The sequence below is a fragment of the Aulostomus chinensis genome, chromosome 16 (assembly GCF_037954235.1).
Source record: "Aulostomus chinensis isolate RoL2024-O1b breed Wild chromosome 16, RoL_Achi_v1.0, whole genome shotgun sequence".
NCBI lineage: Eukaryota > Metazoa > Chordata > Actinopteri > Syngnathiformes > Aulostomidae > Aulostomus > Aulostomus chinensis.
The window spans coordinates 2,641,602-2,663,576 of record NC_141335.1 but is presented as its reverse complement, the minus strand read 5'-3'; the positions used below and the strand labels follow the sequence as shown (position 1 = coordinate 2,663,576).

General features: G+C 46.4%; 2 protein-coding genes across 5 annotated transcripts in view; both read right to left on the bottom strand.

Annotated features, from left to right (window-relative positions):
- LOC147247122 (endothelial PAS domain-containing protein 1-like) overlaps positions 1–6,217 on the bottom strand; it is a 45,757-nt gene extending 39,540 nt beyond the window's left edge. The window contains exon 1 of the mRNA XM_086180693.1: positions 5,851–6,217. Coding sequence (XP_086036819.1) covers positions 5,851–5,876 — 26 coding nt within the window. The 5' untranslated portion in view covers positions 5,877–6,217. The remainder of the gene's footprint in view (positions 1–5,850) is intronic.
- A 917-nt stretch (positions 6,218–7,134) lies between these two features.
- Positions 7,135–21,975, bottom strand: part of LOC147247121 (protein kinase C epsilon type-like) — a 52,271-nt gene continuing 37,430 nt past the window's right edge. For all 4 annotated transcript variants that reach the window (XM_086180697.1, XM_086180696.1, XM_086180695.1 and 1 more), the window contains exons 11-15: positions 21,633–21,787; positions 13,395–13,533; positions 13,073–13,261; positions 12,390–12,536; positions 7,135–11,526 (exon numbers count right to left, since the gene is read on the bottom strand). In XM_086180697.1, coding sequence (XP_086036823.1) covers positions 11,380–11,526; positions 12,390–12,536; positions 13,073–13,261; positions 13,395–13,533; positions 21,633–21,787 — 777 coding nt within the window. In that variant the 3' untranslated portion in view covers positions 7,135–11,379. The remainder of the gene's footprint in view (positions 11,527–12,389; positions 12,537–13,072; positions 13,262–13,394; positions 13,534–21,632; positions 21,788–21,975) is intronic.

Below are 21,975 nucleotides of genomic sequence, written 5' to 3'. Positions count from 1 at the left end.
TCCTGAAACAGACTGAAGAGGTGGTGTTGTAGAATATCAGATTTGAGCTAAAAAATGGGTCAAATGTAAGAAAACAGAGATTCGTATGTGGATCTCTGCTAGTTTGTGCAGTTCTGGGACTCACAGGTGGACAGACAGGCTTCTCATGAGTTCTCAAGGCAGAAGTCAAACGTCTGTTCTGTCCAGCGACGGTTCCGTTTACAGATCTGTCACGTAGACGATCCAGGAAAATGATTCTGGGAAATCGTGAGCCCATTACAGCCTCTAAACAAACTCATTACTGACACTCAAACGCAACCTGAGCCGGAGACACAACATTAATCTCCTCAACATTCCTGTACGACAGCTGAGATTTAATCCAACTGTGAATACACAAAACTCCCCGTCAACAAACAAGTATCAACAGTCGAAGCGCTGATAGAGAAGAAGAGTTTCACCGAGCACGTTGAGCCGAGCAGTCGGTTTGACTTAAATCCAACCTGACTTGGACTGAACCTGCTTGAGATTTGACTTCCTAAAAACACGAGACATGACATCAAAACATGTCAGTCACGTTGTAAATCCTTAGAGAACCCCACTGAGGTCGTGATATCCTGGGATGGAGGTTCCCTCACGGGGGGATGAGAACGTCTGGTGGATTATGTCGCCCCCGCGCGCCCCTGAACGCGCCCCTGTCCTTCCTGACCTGCACATCTCAGAACTGTTCTGATTTTGACAGAATTATTGTCCTCTGCTGTTTACGGGAGGACTCGATGCCATCGCCTCACAAGTCGCGTCCCCGCCGTCTTTCTACAACTGGCACATTTATATATCAGGAACAATGCTAACGTTGATTAGCAATGCTGCCTCACAGCAAGAAGGTTCTGGGTTCTAGTCTGAGGCCAGCAGACGGGTTCTCCGGCTTCCTTCCACAGACCAAAAACAAGCAGGTTTGGTTCAGTGGAGGCTCTCAGCCGCTCGCAGGTGTGACTCCTGATGGGCTGAGGGTCATGATGTCACACGTACTGAAGCCGTCAGAAGTGGCTGACGTGTCAAATGGAGCGACTGGTGATGCAAACGCAGCGGCTGGAAGTTTTACCAGAGGTGGAGGAGGAGGAGAGGAACGACCCTGTGAATCTCAAGACCGCCACCAGAAGTTCTCCTCTTGACTTCATGTGTTTAATTGCTTCCCCTCTTGAAAACGAGGACCTGCATGGAGCAGTAAACCCTCCTCCTCCTCCTCCTCCTCCTCCTCCTCCTCCTCTCCATGCATTCCTCCCCGTCCTTCGGGGGTCAGCTTGAGCGGCTGCTGGAAGTGGCGTGATGTTTGGGTAGTGTTGGGTTGGCACACAAAACAGGACCGGTGGCTCAGCGCCACCCGCCCCGTCTGACAGGCCTGAAGAATCAGAGGCCGGCCGTCTGTCCTTCCCCTCGCTCGCACCTCAGCACCGGGGCTCTGCTCTCGTCCTCTGTCTGGTTTCTGGCAGCCGCCAGTTACTTTTAAAACAATTTCAAGGGAAGAAAAAAATATATCTACGTATTTGAGACGGAACGGTTTAATTGTCTTCCTTTTGTGTGTGTTCTTTTTACTTTGATCATAGTTTTCTTAAAACATTTCAGTGCCAAATTCAATTAAATAAACAACACAAAGTGGCGCAATTATCTTCTACATCCACATTCACATGAATCTGAGTTGATTCAAGCGGATTTATTGATTTTTGGATCTGATATTCGTGTAATTGTGTTTGTCTGCCACCTAACATTGAGCCTGGATCTCCATTGACACCTCTGGGCTATGGACTCACAGTCAGAGTCTTAAACACACACAACCGCCCGGCAGAGCTGTAATGTATATGCGTCTGGCAGCTGCCCTGGACTCTGACCTTTGGACATTGTTTCCAGAAGAATCACATGTTGGGAGAAGCGAGCGGCGTTCCTCACGGGCTCTCCGCTTATTTCTGGTATCAGAAGGACTCGTTTGTAAAAATAAAATCGTTTCGCTGCGGTCGAGAGGTGGAAACGTAACCTGAGACACTCCGCTGAAGAGTCTCGCCGCAACACAACAATCAGCCGCAAAACTGATGCCGGCAGCCGAAAACCAACGGGCCGGTGTCGGTGAACCCCGGTGAAGGTGCGCCCACAATCGGCGAAGACTCAGACTTGACTTCAGCAGGGCTTCAATCACTGGTGATCCCTCCTTTCATCAGCTAAAGTCACCGTTTGGAGCTTTTTCTCTTCAGACTTCTACATTAAAGTTACGCGTCAAAGGGCTATTTGGCTCGCGCACAATTCAGTCACCATGTAAATCTAAAAAAACCAAAAAAAAGAATAAATTCTGCAGCTCCATTCACAACTGGTCAACTATGCCTGACTCAGCAGAGGCCAACCGTCATTTTACAAAAAATCTGTAAAAATTAGTCAGCGCAGCAGGACGTGAGGTGCTCGCTGATGCCCCCTGGAGGCAGGCAGCTCAGCGTCGACATGCGTTTCTCCACTATCTTCTTGTTTCACTGTTCAGGCCATTGCGTCATGAGTCACTATTGAGCCGTTTCCATAGAGATGCAGGACTTTTTTTTTTCTATTAATCTAAAGTGTGACCGGAAAACAACATTTCTAAAAAATAATTAATTTTCTTTTTAAAACGAAACAGAAGCTGCTGGAGGTTCACAGCGACGCTGGAGGGTTTTTCTTCTTTGGTTGTTTTTGAGGTGTGAGTTTCATGTCCATGTGCTTCAGCTCTGAACCTCAAATCATTTCAAAATAAAACTTTCGCTGTGTAACTGACAGAGAGCTGACAAGCTCACGTCAAATAAAAACAGCGTTTGCCAGGCGGCCGTCATGATTCACACAACCCATCCCAGCAATTACTACGTCCAGGCTGCAGCAGCGACAATCTGATACACACACACACACACACACACACACACACACACACAGACCGCTTTTCATCAGCAGCCTGACAGAGACACACTTGCAGGTCTCCTTCCCTAAAATGGCCGATAGCAGCGGTGAAGCACGGAGGAGGAAACGCTGCTTCCAGTCCCGTTTGGTCTCCGTCTCTCTTTCGACCCTGATGAGAGACGCTCGGCTCGCTCACGGCGGGCTGAGAGGACGGAGGACCGACGCCAGCAGGCACCAGGACACCAAATAATCCCATCCGGTACTAACAGGTGGGATTATACAAACTGGAACCGATGAAGTCGCAGTACACCAGACTACGCCGATGACCTCATTACTGAGCGACCAGCAACAAACGCAGTGTGTTTACACATCAGCCCATGAATGAGTGAACATTAGACCTGTGAAACACCATAACACACACACACACACACACCACCAAATGTCCACATAGTTTAAAATGTTACATTCGCCAAACTTTTTACAACCAAGTATTTGAGCAGGCTCACCAAAACTAATTCTCTGGAGTTAAATTTCTCGCCAAGTTAAATCTGAGTTGATGTTGAGTGGCGCTCGGCAGGATTCCAGCACGGCGGGTTACTGCATCACGACGGGAACGTCGTGGAAATTGGATTTTTATTTTTCAAAAAAAAAACAAAAACAACATAAAAAATCAAAACACTTCTTGCAACCACTTGAGGTGATTCTTGCATGTTTCTCCGGTTAAACCGCAGATTTACCGCTAACTCTGAACTTAGCTGATGCTAGCTGATGCTAGCTGATGCTAGCTGATGCTAGCTGGAGCCTCAGAACTACAACATGCTCCACGGGAAAAAAAAAATTCCTAGATTTCCCCCAAAACATCCGTAGGGCTAAACTTTAGACGCACGTGGGTCCTTATGATATATATATGTAATGATATTTAACATTAGCACATATTTGTAGGTTTTTTTTTGACGGGGAAACAAGCTAGCGCTGTCGCTGCAGCGGCTAGCAGAGCCTCCATCCTTTGAGAAAAGCGTTTGAGAAATAACATCAGGTTTTACCTCCTCGGAAAGCTGCAGCTAAAGTTAGCAGCATCTGGTTATTCAGGCCCCTGGATCCCATGCTAGTCGTGACTTATGATGGCGTGCGAGCTGGGCGAGCGTTCTGGCACGCCGCTGATAGTAAACAAAAGCTACTCATTCACATTTTACATCTGGTGCCTTGAAATTGTTCTTTAGAGAGAGAGAGAGACGCCAGCGCACGGCAGGTCATCCCAGGTGAGGTGATGGGAGGAGCCGCGTGGAACAACATGATCCAAAGATGACGACGACGACGATGATGATGATGATAACCAGCCAGCACCGTCTCATCTGCACTCATGCTGGTTAAATCTGGCGTCACAATCAAAGTCCTCAGATTAATGAGCTCAGGAAATCGTCTTTTTATAGGAATTCATGACCCTTTAAGATTTTAGGGTGAAGCGGGAAGCGTTTAGCCGTCGTCAGAGAGCCTGGCAGCAGCGTCCAGAGCCAAGTCTCCTTCGCTCCGATACGTGGAAGCTCACTGAGCTACAAAAATGGATTTATTGACATTTAGGAGTCTAAGTCAAATTTAAGAAAACCGCGTCGTTACTTTTCTGTCTTGCCGTCCTGAACGCCGGCTCGCTCATCAACATCATGGATTTGCTTCAACTGATAATCAACCAGGTTAAATACGGAGGTCGTCTCGGCGGCGAGGCCTGGAGGTTCTCACTTGCGCGCCACCTTGGCACCCCGCTGATCCGCTCGCCTCCTCTCTGCACACGTGAGGGGACATTTTGCAGTTTGGTGTCGAGAAACATCAGCTTCAAAGTTTTATTACTCTGACATTACAGTCAGGATATAAACTGGGGTCAGAACTGCTTTTAAATTTCACCTGAAAATTAAAAAAAAAAAAAAGTTTGGTCTTTACTGGGTTCTCTCTCAGATGTTCTCCTGCAGTGAACCGGTTCTAGGTGACGGTTCTCATACTGTGAGTCAGTATTTTGTGTTCTACGTGTGTCAGGGTGGAATATTACAATACATCCTTCAACTTCTGTTTCATAAGACCTCCTCTGGTACTCCCTGAGACGGCGAGCTGATGAACTCACGCCGCTGGGACGTATTTGACCTGAACAAAAAACAGAAACGCAGCTCCTGAAATTTCTGATCACATTCTGATCAGATTGATCAGAATCTATCTGGATCATCAAATCATCATTCTGGTCTTTTTTGAGACAAAATCTGTTGTTTCCAGACTCTGAAATACCAGGATTTGGAGAGAAAACGGGAAGAAAAAAAAAATCTTCTGGGTTTTGAAATCCTGGTTGGACACATTGGAACGTTTCACTAAACAGAACCAGTGGTTGAACAACAACAATCACAATGAAAATATTAAAAATAGCAGATCTCACAAAACCACGCCACGATTTCTCTCTTCTAAACCGTCCGGTTCCCCCGGGTTTCCATGTCCCCTCTGGGACTCCGTACACCAGAGATCGAAGGAGCAGTTTTCATGATTTTCTCTCGGTTTACTCAACGGATGAACGGGTGATGAAATGAACCATGAAGCGGTGAGTGTCAGCCGCCGCTGGTGCTTCCTGAGAGGTGGCCTGGAAGCGTTTGAGGGCACAGTAACTCAGTCAGCGGTGCTTCTGATATTTCTCCATACTTGCTCGATAAATATCAAAGTTGGAGGATTTTTTTTTAAGCAGAAAGGCAACCTGTTGCTGACAAGTTCTCCTGAGGCAGTCCCCCTCTCACCTGACTGTTACTGCATTAAACACATGAACCCAAAGCTGCTGTTTTGATGGGGTTTCTATCTAAAAAGAACCGTGAGAGCAGGAACCGAGCCGCACGCAGGCTGCAGCGGCGGCGGCGGATCTGCCACCCACGTCAGGCGAGTCCTGCTCCAAACCAAGCCGAGATGAATGCAGCTCAGCACCCCAAACCCAGCAGGGAGGAATCTTACCGCTTCTTCTCCTTGTCTGCCGTCATGGTTCACCGGTGTAAATTCCTCGTCTGTTTTGTCCAACTCTCAAAAGAAGTCAAAAGCGTTTAACATGGAAGAGCGAAGGTCAGAAGTGTCAGATTGTGTCATTAGTCCCTGAACCGGGGTTGACGCGGGAGGGAGGTAGGGGGGTCGGGCCGTACAGTCTCAGGACACTGCCGAGGATTGTACAGCCTCTCACCCGCAGAGAGGCTCCACACGGGTGGGTCGGGCCGAACACTGAACCGCTGCCGCCGACAGAAGCCGCCCGCAAGTCCGCTTGTCAAAAACTTTTTCCTCCCTTGCTGTTCTGAAAAGTCCCCAAGCTGCAGCTTGGTGCCTGACTGCAGATCAGCTGGCACCGCGACAGGCGCTGTCCCGGTGCTGCACGCTGATTGGCTGGAAACGAGGCCGGGAGCGCCCCCCCCCCCAAAGGGCCCCGCCCACCCCTCAGGTCCCCACTCTTACCTGTTGGTCCTCAACAGGTGGTGGCAGAAATACTCGGTTCCTTTGCTTATTTGAAAGTAGAAATACTCAGATAAAATAGTGCTGTTGTAAAAGTCTCCACTCAGAGGCAACGCTGCTGGGTTCGTGCGTCTGATTACTTTTAAGATGGATAATAAACCGATAATCGTTGGAGAGAAGAAAGGCGAAAAAGCCCTAAGAACCTGCACCGGTTGGTGGGCAGACGGCTTCAGACGACATTAGAATGTAAAAAAAAAAAAAAAATTAATCCTGCTGCCACTCGGCGGTGCTACGACTGCCCTGTCCCAACATTTTTCTTTGGGCCAATTCTACAGAGGTCACCCAGCCTGCATCATGGCGCTCATTTGTCCTTCCAGCGTTCCCGCCAGCCATCCTTGTAAGAGCAGGTCTCGCTGCATTTCTCTTAACTTCAGAGAGAGAGATAAGAGCTTGGGGCATCCATCATCCTCCTGTCAACCTGTCAAACATTTTAGATATATAAGATCTTTGAAGGTGAAAATACGCTGGCTTCCATACGGAGTCCCGCAGGGGCCATAGCCAAGTGTTTTCTTTTTTTGTGTGTAGGCATACATGTATATACATGAGGCCAGGAACTGGTTCAATCAATTTAGTTATTTGAGGCCACAAGATATTGCCATAAGTTAATTGAATTCAGGGATCAAGTTACATCTTGTGGCCACAAAATAACCAAATTGAGGGCACAAGTTATCGCTTGACGTTACAGTGGCCCCAACAAGCAGATGCTGTTGCATTCTAAACAAAAACACAAACCTGACAAAGTTTCTTTGACATATTTAATTTGTTTCAAAAATTAAAACACACTTCACATCCTTTTAAAATACAGTACATTTGGCACGCAGCTCCAAAGAAAACCACATAAACACAGATGACAGGCAAGAAAGTCATTCATGAAGGAATAAAAACTGACAAAATGTACATATAAAGCTTCACAAATACAGGGACTGCAACAAAAAAACAAAATTGTACAGAAATTTACACAAACAGTAACATTCAGCATGTGACCCGCAGGACGTAAAATCATAACACTGCTCTGACACAACCTTTCACCACTCATCCATTCACCTCTCACTAGTTCACCACTCTGGAAGTGGAGGGACACGTTTCTGTAACAAACGTTAAACCCAAACAGTAAGAGATGGAAATTTTGAAGTGCGGAGGACTCGAGGGGGACGGATCCTTCTCGGGTCGTCGTGGGACAAACAAGTTGACATTTCTAAACATGGACAGAACGATCGCACAGGAGACACGCAAAGAGGGAGGAGAGGCGAAAAGAGAAGCAGATGGCATGAGCGTGGCACGTGTGACGGTCTTCCTACAACTACGGTATCTAACCCACAACCCCACTAGTCATCACCACGATACACGGCCATCTGTAGACGGTAAGGGTATGTGATGGCACCATGGCCAAAGTCAGATCTGATTGTTCGGTTTGGTTTTCTGGTGTGAAACTCGTGGTTTCACGCATGGCTATGAGTGCTCGAACAAGCATTCAAAGAACTGTCAGAAATAATGAACACTTTCAGAGAAAAAGTTGAAAAAATGACGTCCGTAAGCACGATACCGACCTCGCATTCTTTATTTTTACCGTTAGCACGTCCACCAGCACGGCTAACGTTGTGAACATTTCTTGTTAAGATGATCTATCTTAGCGCTATAATGCATAAAACAGCGCCCCCTAGTGAAATGGAAAACAGTCACTGCAAAATCTTGTCAACGGTTGGTTATTTTTTGTTGTTGTTGGCGTTTTGTCTGGTTCCCCGTTAAAAGTACAAGTACAAGTAGCAGAGAAGGAGGGAGAAGAGCAAACTGAAGTAGTCCAGACAGTGATGGAGGACAACTTGGCAAGCTTTCTTCATTGGAACATGAGTTGTGCATTAGTAATTTATTATCAACTCTTTGCAAACATCGTGGACCAGGGCCGTGAAGCCTGAACAGTCGCACGCGTGTCCCAGTCCAACGGAAACCAAGCTTTGGTACAGCTACTGCATTTCTGACGTCGCTCAAACAGGCACCATCTCCTTGACTGACAGCGGCTTCCGCCGATGGTGCAACAAACGTAACACTGAACGTTTTGCATTTATCAAAGTATCCCGTCGTCTATCTTGTTGACTCTAATCCACCTTCCTGCATCCGAGGCCAGAAAGAAAGTCAAAGGAAAAGAAAGAAGTCAAAACAAAATAACAACTTTGACGACTATTGCACGTGGATGTTTCTTGAAGATGTTTGGATTTGTTTTCAGTCCAGGCAGGTTATTTAAAGCTTATTTGACCTCTGTGTCCAGGCCGAACAGAGAGGAGGAGGAGGAGACACGATGCATCGCTCATCAGCAATAACTTACACAATCCAGTAAAAAACAAAACAAAAAAACAACCACAACATGACGACAAAAACACAAAGATGTTTTAAATACGAAATCAAACATGATGGCTCTCGTGTTGCAGAGCAAATACATTCAGTCACATGTGCTAACACGCTCCGAGCAGGGCCCGGGACTTTCATGCGGAATCATGGGAGTTTGGTAAGCTAAGTTACGGACTGAAAGTCCAGTTGAGCAACTGAGCGCACAAACACACAAAAGGCATTTCAAGGATCAAGTGGTCGTGGACAAGAATTCGAGGAATCGACCAAATTCACGAGGCGGCCACGCTCATCTGACGTCACGCTGGAACGCTGGAGAAGGTCGTTCTGTTTAGTTTCAGGCTGCAACCTAAACAAAAATAGGCGGTTTGACAAATTACTTCCTCACTCCCCAGTAGACAAAAAAAAAAAAAGTAGAAATATGGAGGAACATGGTGCCACAATCCATTAGCTCTAACAGCTAATGTTAGCCTTCAGCCACTTCCTTGCTACTGTCTGTTTTGTTTCAAGGTACGAGAGGAAAGAACGGGACTCTTTTTTATGTGCAATGGTTTGTTTTACTGCACTCTTGTGGATCTCAAATGTTTGTGGTTCATAAAAAAACAGCTGGTGACGCCGCCAGGAAGCAACGACGACCGGCGCCAGCAACGCGCCCCGCTGCAGTGCCTGGGACACAGGGATGCATTGCATGCAATCTGCACTGATGGTGGTGGATCAATACTGCAGTACTGATACTTTTATTCTCACAGGCTACTTGTTTGGGTATTGGAGGGAGGATTAACGTCACGGTGTGATCGTGTCACATGACATTTAAAAAAAAAAGATTCTACTCTTAGGCTTTTGTAATTAATGTGCTATTAATTAACAGTATGTGCCACATGATACGCCTTTGGTGTAATGTTTTTCTTCTAAAAATGACCGTTGTTTGGAAAATTATATACCAAAGTGATTGGTATGAAGTCAACAACTTGGGAGTTTTGGCTCTAACCAGTATGTTACGCCGATGTACGTGACACATAAATTGCTACTTTCTTGTTTGATCCTGTGGCAAAACAACCAGCAATGCAAGCTAGGAAGTGGGCGGATGCTAACGTTAGCTGCAGCTAATGATGATCAATTATGTTGTCTGTCTCTCCACCGTGGCCTTGCATCCCTCCAGATGTTTCATACTCATCAGTTTTTTTAAGTTGATGAAGTAGATGGAGCGACGCCTGCGAGCTTGTTCAGCCGGAGCTGCGCAGCAACACATGACACATCCATGTGTCATACATGTGACACTTCTCTCTCTCCAACCACTCAAGTTGGTGGCTCATTCAAACTGTGGGAAGCTCTTCCCTCTCCCTGCAGCCCTACGTCACGACTCGTTGCTAAGCCCCACCAGCACCTGCAGGCTCCACTGCAGAGACTTTTGCTCATCACTCCCTGATTTTCTTAACGCAGAAACACGCGGGGAGGGATGAGGTTGGACACTAAACCTGACAACGATCTGCTCTGAATGCATCCCATTTAAGGCGTGAGTGGTCCGACTGAAATGATAATGATTTGGCGGATTCCCTACACGTACAGGTGCTGCAGCCTGGAACTCAAACCTAGGACATCATCTGGAGCTCCAGCTCCCCACCCTGAGCCCGACGTCAGAGGAACACGACCGCCATGTGAATGCGGTCTAATGACCTGACTCAACCAAGAGCTTCAGTAACAGATCTTTCTTCAAAAGGCTCCCTTGACTTTTCATATTTCGGCTCATTATTTGGCTTCACCGTAAAACTGAGTCAAGCTGGAAGGAAAACTGCTTGTTAGGGCAGCAAGAAAACCTCAATCAAACAACGGACACTGCCAGTGGATGCTACTGTGGGTTTGTTAGCTGGTAGCTAATGGTACCATTTGTTTTTGTTTTTGTTTTTATTAAATGACGAATGAGAACACTGGCATACTAATGAGCTAAAGTATTTAGAGAGAAGGACAAAAACTGTGGAACCTTTTCTCCGAAAAAGAAGACAAGAACTGCAGAGAAGCTCAAATAAATTCTAAATGCATATTTGTCGTGCATCTTCAAAAACTGACATGTGAGGTGCCAGTTTTGGCTCTTACATTAAAAACCGGACGCCACCTCAGGGCTTCGTCAGTTGCATCTATTTTCATACAGTTTCAGGACTTTTCAAGACCTTTTTTTTTTTTTCTTCAGATACAATCATGATTTCGATGATTTTTTTTTTTTTTGTCTATTCACATACATGTTTAGGGAAGAAAAAAACAAAGACACAATACAGCACGTTGTGTACAGAGACGACAGTCTTACTGTCTAGCAACTATGCATGCAAGCACTCTTGTACACACATCTTCCTCTCCTGCACACAACCTGTTTGCAACAGAGCTGAATCCCCACCGACATCAGGCCATTTCACACAAGGTCTCCCCTGCACCTGCACGTCGCCTCAGCTCGCAGTTTGATGGGATGTGCACGAAAGGACATGAGCACAGAAAGAGAGATACACATGGTCTAGTATAACTCCTGGAGTGGTCAGAATCAGGGAAAGTTCAGGGGGCTTCATTCAGAGGCTGTTTCTTTAAATATAAGGAGTGTAATTATGAGTGTGTGTGTGTGTGTGTGTGTGTGTGTGTGTGTGTGTGTGTGCGTGTGCACTTCTAGGCAACAGTCTCGTCTCCAAAGTAGGAGAATCCTTTGAACTCATCTTGGTTGATCTGCTTGATGATGTTGTCCTCCACCGGTGTCAGGACGGGCTCCTCACGTGTGAAGTCCTGGTCGAAGTTGTTCACGTCCCTTTTGGTTTTCTAGAAGCAGAGGGAGCAGAGGGACGGTTACAGACCCAGAAGTCAGGCTGATATTTGTTTCTGCTTATTTACATGTTTCTGGTAAAAACACGAAGCAAAGGCAGGACCCTCGGAGGACATGTTTACATTAGCTCAGGTGCTGAGTGTGCAGAACCTCTCTCACACGGCGGAGCGTGAACACCAGAGACTCGCGCTGGTTTGCTGACTTAAACGGGGAAAACTGAGTGATCGAGAGGCAGGCGAGACTTTGCAAATGTTATCAGACCAAATGGATGAAGCCACATGTGAGGTTCCAAACAACCTATCCAACATTTGACAGCTAAAACTGAAGGCTACTTCTCACTTAAACCTGGATGAATACTTTGATTGCGGATTATCTGGCCAAACGGATCAAATTCTAATTGTGGGAAAAGTCATTCCACCCAAGCTGAGCAACACTCAAAACTAATTCCTCCACCGTTTATCAGCCGCTTCTTTCACGGTGCAAGTCTACGGAAGAAGTCTGTTGGGGCTGACGTGATGATGGACGGAGAGACGGAAGAATAAGAGGAAGGATTTTCAGTGGATGTAAAATTAGTCAGCACCCTTGAATTCAGGACGAGTCGTCAACAATTGAATGTTTTCTGCAGGAGGGGAGGGTCAGGAAAGACAGGCACTTTGGTGTATTAATACTCTGATTCTACCACTGAGCGCGAGCACGCAGGATTCAAACTGGGAACATTTCTTGTTCATTTCCCGGAGAGAGGAATCCTTGAGGACGATCCGTTTGAGTTGAGCACATTCAGAAATCAAACGTAAGACAGAGGCTGTTGCACGGAACAGAAGAGTAACGCAGGTTCTGTTCTGAGTGTGGATGGACTCACGATGCGTGGCTTGAATGGCGGTCTGATCTTCCTCTTCTCCAGCAGCATCCAGTCGATCTCTCTGAAGAAGGGATGGATCTTAATGGCCTCCTCCAGGCCCTGAGCCACCATGCAGCCCAGACGCTTGTTGGGACTCTTGGTCATGAACTGAGTTGGTGAGAGATGGAGGGAAAACACGAGAGAGGGAGGGACGGACAGAGAGAGAGAGAGAGGGAGATGCGGCATGATTTCAGTTAAATGACTGAAATTATTAGAATTATACAGACTCTTAATACCATCAGATAAAGTGTTCAGATGGTGGAACACGAGCAGGTCAGGAGATCAACCCCAATTTTTTAAAAAAGAAGAAGAAAAAGCAATTATTTGTGGTGTATAAAAAAATGGCCTCAGGACCGATAAAACTGTTATGAGGTAAATATCAGTTCCATTCGGTTTCCTGCATCCGGCTCTGGGAACGGAACACATGAGCCGTGGATTTGTCATGTGGTTCGGCTCAACATGAGTGTTTTTGTACGTGTCGTCAGGACACGGAAAATAAAAACACCTGCTGACGAGCACCTAGGGCTGCTTAGTAAGACCTCCATTTTAGCCCGTCGTGGATGTGGAGCACCTCTTCTGCTGACTCCACACTCAGCAGCATCTGCCCCGGTTCATCCCCCAGCACCTCGTCCCCAGACACTGACCGCTTTCAGGATGGACACGGCCTCCTTGCTGAGCCAGACGGGGTAGAGGACGTCATCGTGGAGGATGGACTCGAACAGGTCGTCCTCGTTGTCTGCTTCAAAGGGGGGCTGGCCGGCCATCATCTCATACATCAGCACCCCCAGAGCCCACCAGTCCACCGACGGGCCGTAATCCAGCTCTTGGAGGATCTCAACACACAGAACAACAGGGGCACTCAAAAACAGTCTGCAAAATGCAGAGAATTCTGAGATGTTTCGCAGGAAGTAAGTGAGCGTGTGTGTGTGTGTGTGTGTGTGTGTGTGCGTGTGTGAGTGACGTTACCTCGGGCGCGATGTAGTCTGGCGTCCCACAGAAGGTGGTGGTGGTAACGCCGTTGAGGATTCCCTCCTTACACATCCCGAAGTCGGCCAGCTTACAGTGACCCTCTGCATCCAGCAGGATGTTGTCCAGCTTCAAGTCCCTGCAGAAACACGGAGGTCAGCCACGCCTCAAAAACCGGCTCAATATTCAGGATTTCTTGGGTTTAATTTGACATTTTCGCGTATTCATCAAGTTAATATCAAACTTTAACATTTAAAGACTTTTTTTAAACATTTCCTGGTGAATATCTCCTGATCCTTAATTTTTTTTAAAAAGTTCCTTCAATACGTTTTGAAATATTTCCAGACAACTATGATGGTTCCAGTCATGGAAGGTAATATGATAGAAGAGCAGAGTCCTGGCCTTGAATGTCTGCGCGGTCACCCTGCGCTTGCAGTTCCAGATAATAAACATTTACACAAGTTCATATAAAAGCTTTAGTGTGCTGAGGGAAACGACAGAATTTGTTACAGATTACGAAAACAAGCATATAGTTATTAGATTTAAATTCTTCATTTTTTCAAAGACGTCATGTGCTGCGCGATGAATGCTTTTGATTATAGAGCGCAAACTTCAGAATAGTAAGAATGAGATTTCCCAACCCTGCAGGGTTTGATGTCTCAGGTTTTATCTTTATCTACCAGACAGGAGTAAACACATCAGGAAGGGAACAGACCCTGGAAAAGAGAGAAAGTTGAGGGCTGAAAAGATGAGAGGAGAAAGAGAGGGAGAGCGAGAGGCCGGAGATAAGAGGGATGACAGAGCCGCTCATGAATGCAGTCGCTCTGGGCTTGATGGTTGATTGCTATAAAAATGTCAACATCTTCTTTTTGCAGCCACTGCAGCCATTTAGCCCGGGGTGTTTTCAAAAATACAGCGACCGTGAAATGGAGCGTGTGTGTTTCTGAAGTCAAGCGCTTACACAACTGCTCTGTTTTCACAAGAGCCTGAAATAATAAAAAAAGAAAAAAGAAAAAGAAAAGATTGATTAATCCGGTTTGAAAGCTGCAGTGATTTGTTGGTGAAAGGTTTGTTCTCCTCTGGCCCATCCAACATTCTAAGATAGAACCTGAGGTCAAACAGCTTCTAATTAGGGGAAAAAAACAACAACAGCAGCATTGTTTTGCAACTTAAAACTGAGTGAATCCAAGTTTCACTAAACTTGAAATGTTTCCATAATTGAGTGCTCCTTCAAAAGTTGTTTTCATATAATTTCTTATTTCCAGCTCATTTCTAAAAACAGAAGAAGAAAAAAGAGAGGACCAGTACCGATTCCTGATTTAACTCCAGCGGCTTTCAGAAACTGTTGGTGTTTTTTGGTGTCTGGAGGAACTCCATCAACCATTTGGCTCTGAAATCCACTCTAAACAGGCTGACGGTCACCTGCTGTACATCCCTGACCTTTTGACCCCTCACACGACTGCGGTTGTGGCTGTACTACACTGGTAATGCTGCTAGCTGCCGTGCAGCAGGTTAGGCAGCGTGAGCTGTTGTAGAATGCAGACTGTTAGAACTGAAAGTGGTACGTGTGCATGGACTGGAGGCACAACACGGTGACACGTCAGGCGCAGGGAGACGCTTGGCAGTTGGCGTCGCACCAAGTTTTAAAGTTCAGGTTTGGGTCAGTGTCTCCTGTCACCGAGGGCTAAACAGCTCTTCCCCCCTCTGACTGTCACTCAGGACGTGAGTGAAGGTCCCGGCTTTGCAGCAGATTGACGTTCATTCAATTTTCTTTTTCCAAGAAATCCATTTGGAATGTTTTTCCTTGGGACATCTTTGCCGAAACATGTTTGTTTTCATTTATCTGCTGAAAAACAACGGCGGTCCTGTGCTACGGAGCAGCCGGGGACTCGGCCTCACTGGAGACACATCGATGGTCTCATGTTGGAGGAGGAAAGTGCAACATTTGTTCCGTATTTCCCCAGATGAGAAATTAAACCGGGGGCCCTCTGGCTTCTCTGTTTGCATAGCTCCCCTCCAGGCGACTCCCGGCACATTAAATCTGAATTGCACGCCTGCAGCACGGCCGAAAAGTATGAATTTAATGCATTTGTGATTGAATCTAAATGGCTGCTGACGTTAATATTTATATTACGCATCACCTCACTGCAGGCAAATTCAATATTAAGTGGCTGCAGGTGTTCGGCCGCGTTCGTGGAGCGATGTTTGTTCATGGGAAAACGATTCTCTGTTTACAGCTTCACAAGTTTGTCAACAGGCTGTAAATATGTTGTTGACAGGGAATAATAAATGCTGCTGCGCTCATGGGGGTCTCAGGTTTGTCTTGAGAACAGCCAACACACTGGACTGTTACATCATGAGAGATTAAAATAACGCTAGGACGCAAATGGACTTTGGAGCGGTTAAGGACTTATTGCTTAAATATCTTCATCAGTTTCAGTCGTTGAGAAGTGAAAGCGTTCAAAAGTAGAAGCACTGTCAAATCAGAGAGGACACTTTCTACTCGTGTGAGTAAAATAAACATTTCTCCAGTGTTTAAAAGAAATGCGAAGCAGAAGGAAACAAAAATCCCAAAGTGCTGGTTTGTCAGTTCAGAGCTCCTGGGCAAAGACTCATTGGAGGCTAACAAAAACATAGTTATGATTATTATATTTGATCCCACCAAATCATACAATTGCCTCATCATTTTAAATTGAGTGAAATACTAGGCAACAACTTCTGCCAGCACAAAACTGGGAGTAAGGACCTGAATGCCTCTGCTGTGTGTGACCGTTACAGTGACCTTTGACCTCACCCTTGAAGAAATTCCCTCAAGGTGCTGCTGAGACATCCAACAACGACTAACAGGACGCGTGGGCGCCAGAAAACCTTCGTCAATAAGAACTCCCAAGATTTGACGCTTGGAAGCTCCTTGACTCTTTCATCAATAGCAACACTGGTCAGCTTGCTCAGATTCTGGTTTGGTGTCTTTAAAAACCAGCACCGGCAAATGTAGGACAAACCGCTGACCTTGAGTCGCATGCACGGTTGTGTAATTTGATTATCGGTCCAAGGAAAATCCAGGAAGGTTTTTTTTAGCTCTTCAGGAAGTCTGGTGTGACACACAGATGACAAAATGTCCTCCAGCTCCTCTCCAACTTGTTTGGTCGGGAGCTCTACGATCCAACATCTGCGGCCGTGCCTCCTGTGGCCGTGCCAGGTAATGTCCATGCGACAGGACACTTCTCAGGTGTGTGCTGACCACGCAGGTGCTGTGCACCGCCTGTTTTACTCTGTTCAACTCCCTGAACCTTAAAAACAGCGATTTAATCTCTCTGAGGCAGCTGACGCAGCCGAGAACACGCGGACACAGAGTTCCATGGCGCTGCAGGACACCTAGAGCCGTGGAACATAACGCTTTCTTACCGGCTGCAACAAAAAGAGCTTTCTTCCTTTTTACTGCAAGAGAAAGGACGTCCATGTGTGTGTCAAAGGCATATAAAACACCAGCATTTTCTTTATACGAGCCAAAAGTTGGGTGCATCGACGCTGCGGGGGCTCCTACGGTGGAGGTGCGGCGGATTCAACATCCACACACGGCAAAAAAATGTCTTTGAGAGGTTTTGATATCATCCTGTCAACAAACAGGAGCTCACACACAATCAGGCCTAATGAGAGCATTTCCTGTGCTCCGTGTTAATCTGGAGTGATTTTTCCATTGCGTCCTCAGGGGCAGCCCTTGTGCACTGTGACAGCTAACCTCTCTCTGCATCCGTCCGTCCCATCCTCCCCCCCCCCCCCCCCCCCCCCCCACACACACACACACACACATCTGCTCAAACACACAAACAAACTGCCGTATTCATCTGAGGGGACAACATATTTTCTTTCAAGCTTGAATCTCTCAGCAGATCACATTTCAGACTCGTCAGGGGGAGGCTGTGATTGCTGCGAGCTCATGTTCTCCCTGTTCTTCTGCGGGATTACGCAAAAACTATGGAGCCAATATTCATGTAACTTGGTGACGTCTGTTAGCGGAACTTTTGTCACCGAGTTGACGTTGGTTGAAATATTAAAAAAAAAGCATACAGCCAAAACTCTTCTCTTCTTTGTTGGTAGTAACGACCTCCTTGGTCAAAAAAAACGTTCTCATTTATAAATGAAATATATTTGATGAATGTTCACAATTTTAGCAAAAAAATAAAATGGTCAAATCCTCTATATTCAAAAATATCTGCAAAAATAAAAGCCAGGAGGAACGGATGGTTCTGGGCCCTTCAGGTCTACAGGTCTGACACGGCCTCTGATGAGATCTGGTGCTCCTCTGAGACTGCTTGTGTTCACTCAGACAAGAACCAGTCTGAACCTGTCCCGTCCAGACACGGACTTCTATGTGGTCGGAAAGGGAAAAGATCCTGAGAAGGATTTTGATAATGATGATTAACAAAATAATTTTGGGATAGAAAGAGAGAGAGACAGAGAGAGAGAGAGAGAGAGAGAGAGAGAGAGAAGGATGGAGGGCACTGAGGAGGGCTGAGCAGGAGGTGGGTGGCAGGAAAAGACTGTCTGGACACAATATTCCCCAAAAATATTAATTGTTCATCTCACTGTCAACAAAGTGGTGACGAGACACACGTGGGCAAGACAGGGAGGGAGGGAGGGAGAATCAGGTAGCTCAGTCAATCATGAATTTACACGCCATGTTTGTCTGCCAACATCTTGACAAAGCGATACTCGCTCAATGAAAACAGCGAGACAGAGAAAACAACAGCGAACGATTGAATCCCATTAATCTTGGCGTTAGCAGACGTCAATTAAAACCAGTTTGTGCTTTGAACCTCAGCGGGGAAATGAAACCTGGGGGTGAGGTGAGGTGAGCAGCAGCGAGCCAACGATGTCACATGACCCGCAGAGAGGCGCTCTTGAGTGTTTGAGCGATGCGATTCGACTCAGGAATGAGAATTCAGACCCAAGACAGGGCAGCCTTGGAGCCTCGGAGGGAGATTTTGTTACAAGCAACGGCACGCTGGGTTCCTGTCTTCACGCGCCTGCAGGTGAAGACGTTAGGAGGCTTTTCAAGGTGAGGACTGGTGAGGACTTGCGTATAAAAACAATACATACATGCAAATGTGCACTTAACACGGGAAAATCAAAGCACAGAAAAAGAAATGCAAGGAGGAAACAAGGAGGATTCAAATAACTGGATGTCCGAGGAGCAGCTGAGTTCAGCGTCCAAGGAGAACAAAAAATATAGGAAGTTCAATTGAAGAGGCCGAGCTGGAGTTTGTTGTGACACAAATTACCCCAAAATACATTTATGAGCAAGTATTTTAGTAAACTCCAGGTTGATTATATGAAGGTGCACTGATTACTCAGAGTAAGAAGTGTCATCCAAGTTCTGACCTGTGAGGTTTTCACCATCGGACCAGACGGATGGACACGAGTCCTCACGTCGCCTGTGTTCTCCGGCAGTTACACTTCTAAGTCTGGAGAGTATTTGTTATTCTCAGGTTGGGTGGAGCACCCTTTTAAAACCGGCTCGCCAAAAGCAATCAAAAGGTCAAACAATAACCCTTGTGAAACCTTGATGTTTGATTTGGATTAAAGTGTGTAATAAAACCAGAAGAAACACAAAAACACCATTCACACTTTATGATTACACCCGCCGTCTTCATTAGTAACAGCATTGTAGCCGAGCTGGCCGAAACAATGAGTGGTGGTGCGGTCGGCTCCAGCGGGGCTGCACGTTTGCTGCTCTGATGTCACGAAGACAAAACAACACAACAGAGTGGACGCAGAGCTGCCGGTTGGTGTTTTACATCCTGATTATAAACTAGAATCAAGTCACTTCTCTTCATGCGTCACTGTTCCAGCACAGTGTTTTTTCACGTTATTTATAACGTGGAGTAAAAGTTGTACTGAAGTGGAGAATCTCCACTATTAGCTGCGCCTGCTGCACGTCACCCGAGACACGGCCATTTTCTACCTCTTATCCTGTTAAGGGTCGTGGGGGGGGGGGGGGGGGGGGGGGGGTTGGAGCCTATCCCAGCAGCCTTCCCCCTGGACAGGTCACACATAGAGAGACCAACAACCATTGGCTCTCCCAGCCACGCCTACGGTCAATTTAGAGTCTGGATTAACCTGGTCCCTCTTGATGTCTTTGGACTGTGGAGGAAGCTGGAGTACCAGAGAGAACCCAGCAGGAACAGGGAGAACATGCGGACTCACACAGAAAGACCCCGTGCTGGAACCCGGAACCTTCTTGCTAGGGGGCCACAGTGAGGACCACTGCTCCACCGTGCTGCCCCGCTGGTTTTTATCATGCACTTTTATTTGGATGGTAAATCAAACAAAAACAGAAAAAGAGCTTCTAGCTTCTCTTGCTAGAAAGTTCTGTTAGACTGCAGTTAAATCAACATCAAATCACGCTTCTGTTCATCCATGCATCCTTCATCTATCCATCCTTCATCTATCCATCCTTCATCTATCCATCCTTCATCTATCCATCCTTCATCTATCCATCCTTCATCTACTCATCCGTACGTCACGGATGGAATGAAAGGATAGATGTAAACACGCTAAAAGGATGGATTGATCCCTCAGATCAGCTGCTGGTTTGCCACTGTTGGACACTGGAAGGATGAATGGATGTTAAAGGGCGGATGTATAAATGAGTGAGAGTGTGTGTGTGTGTGTGTGTGTGTGTGTGTGTGTGTGTGCTCTAACTGACATGCTGCCCCCCCCCCCCGTTATATAACATCCCTCATCGCATGTTGAGAAACTTAAACACCAAATCAAGCGTTGGATCCGGAGGAGAAAACACCGGAAGGAGGAGCTCTCTCTTCTTCCCTCCTGCTATTCCGGGCAGCTTGGAGGCCCGTCACAATGGTTGTTATGACTCCAGCTGCAGGCTGCTGTGTGACACCAGCTGTGTGTTTGCTGCTGACTGACAATGATATTATGACTGACACAGATAATAATGGCTGATGCGTGATGAGATCATCGTTGCACTCGTTCAGATTTCGCAGCTAAATATATCTAATAGCTGCACTTGAGTGCAGAAACATCCGCACACACAGGTGAGCATCGCAGACGTGATCAAGTGACCCAAAGCAAAGACTTGCTCCTCCATCACCAGGGTTTTACAGCAACGTCTCATTTCAATCTACTCTGATTTTTCAGCGGCAGACAGTTGCTGCTTTTCTTTCCAAAAGCTGTTGTGGATTCAAAATGCAACAAGACGGTGAAGACACAGATTCAGCGGCAGATATTTTCCCTCTGCAGAGACCAAAAAAAGAGTTTCAAGAAACTCAATATTGAAACAGAAGTTGCCAAGAGGCCAGAAATGCAACTCCAGTTGAACTACGTTTGTCAGTGACTCTGAATGAAATGAGAAGATAGATATCACGCTCTCTGTAGACAGAGCCCGGAGGTGATTAGCCTAGCTTAGCATGAAGGCTGAATCGACAGCCAAACGCTAGCCAACAACCTGCAGAAGCTCCCAGATTTAAACAATAAGGGACGTGAAAATGACTCAGACGATACAGGATCACGTTACGTGCACGGAGAACACAGAGGTCTGTATTTTAGACCTTCCACATTAACCTTCAGCTGCCTGACAAGTCGTCACGGGCTGTAACTTTTGAGCGATTGCACAAACGGATGTATCCAGTAAAACGGCGACCAAAGCAAACTCCCATCAAAGATGCTCAGTGTTTCAGCGATCACAAGATGAGTGTTCGGGTTTGGAGGGGGGGACCTTCACTTATTCAGCTTTACAACACTCCTCTTACACAATCCGGTTATTTATTTCTGGTATTTGACATGTGCCTCTGCTGGAGGCGCGACAACATGTACACGCTTCACTAGTGAGACACTGCCCTCCTCGCCAACCCAGGCGACACTCCACCGTAGAGTAGAAGGACACTTTGTCATGGCAGACGCACAAACAGCTGCTGGTTAACCTTCAGTCCTCAAGCACTTTTTTTTGTTTTTTTTTGCTCCAGTAACTCGTTTTATTCAGTGTGGACAACTGTAGCTCACTGTTGGAGGACACGGGTGTGATCAGTCGATTGATGACTGATCATTAAATGTTCTGTTGATGCTCGAGGGATTTTTGATCAATCCGACGCTAGCAGAGAGGTTGTGGCAGGTTAAGAGTGTCTCGAGTAACGCGGTCAAAAGAAAAATCTTAATTGCATAAAATTTGCATATCCATTGACAAAAAAAAGAAGTACACAAACATTGTTACATGGTTACCTGTATATGACTCCATGCCGGTGTAGGAACATCAGAGCAGACGTGACCTCGGCGGCATAAAAACGAGATCTCGCCTCATCAAACTTCCTTGACCGTTGGATCTGAAACATCAGGTCACCCCCGTTCACGTACTCCATCACAAAGAACAACCGGTCCTGGGGGGTGTGAGAGAGAGAGACAGACAGAGACAGAGACAGAGAGAGAAAATGTCACTCCCTCTGAGGTTCGTCTGTCATGACTCGAGAAAGTTTGCCTGTTTATTTTCAGATGTTTTGACAGAAACTTCGACCAACATCGACAGTAAGTGGCCACTTTAAACTGTACCTGAAGAGAATTCAACTCT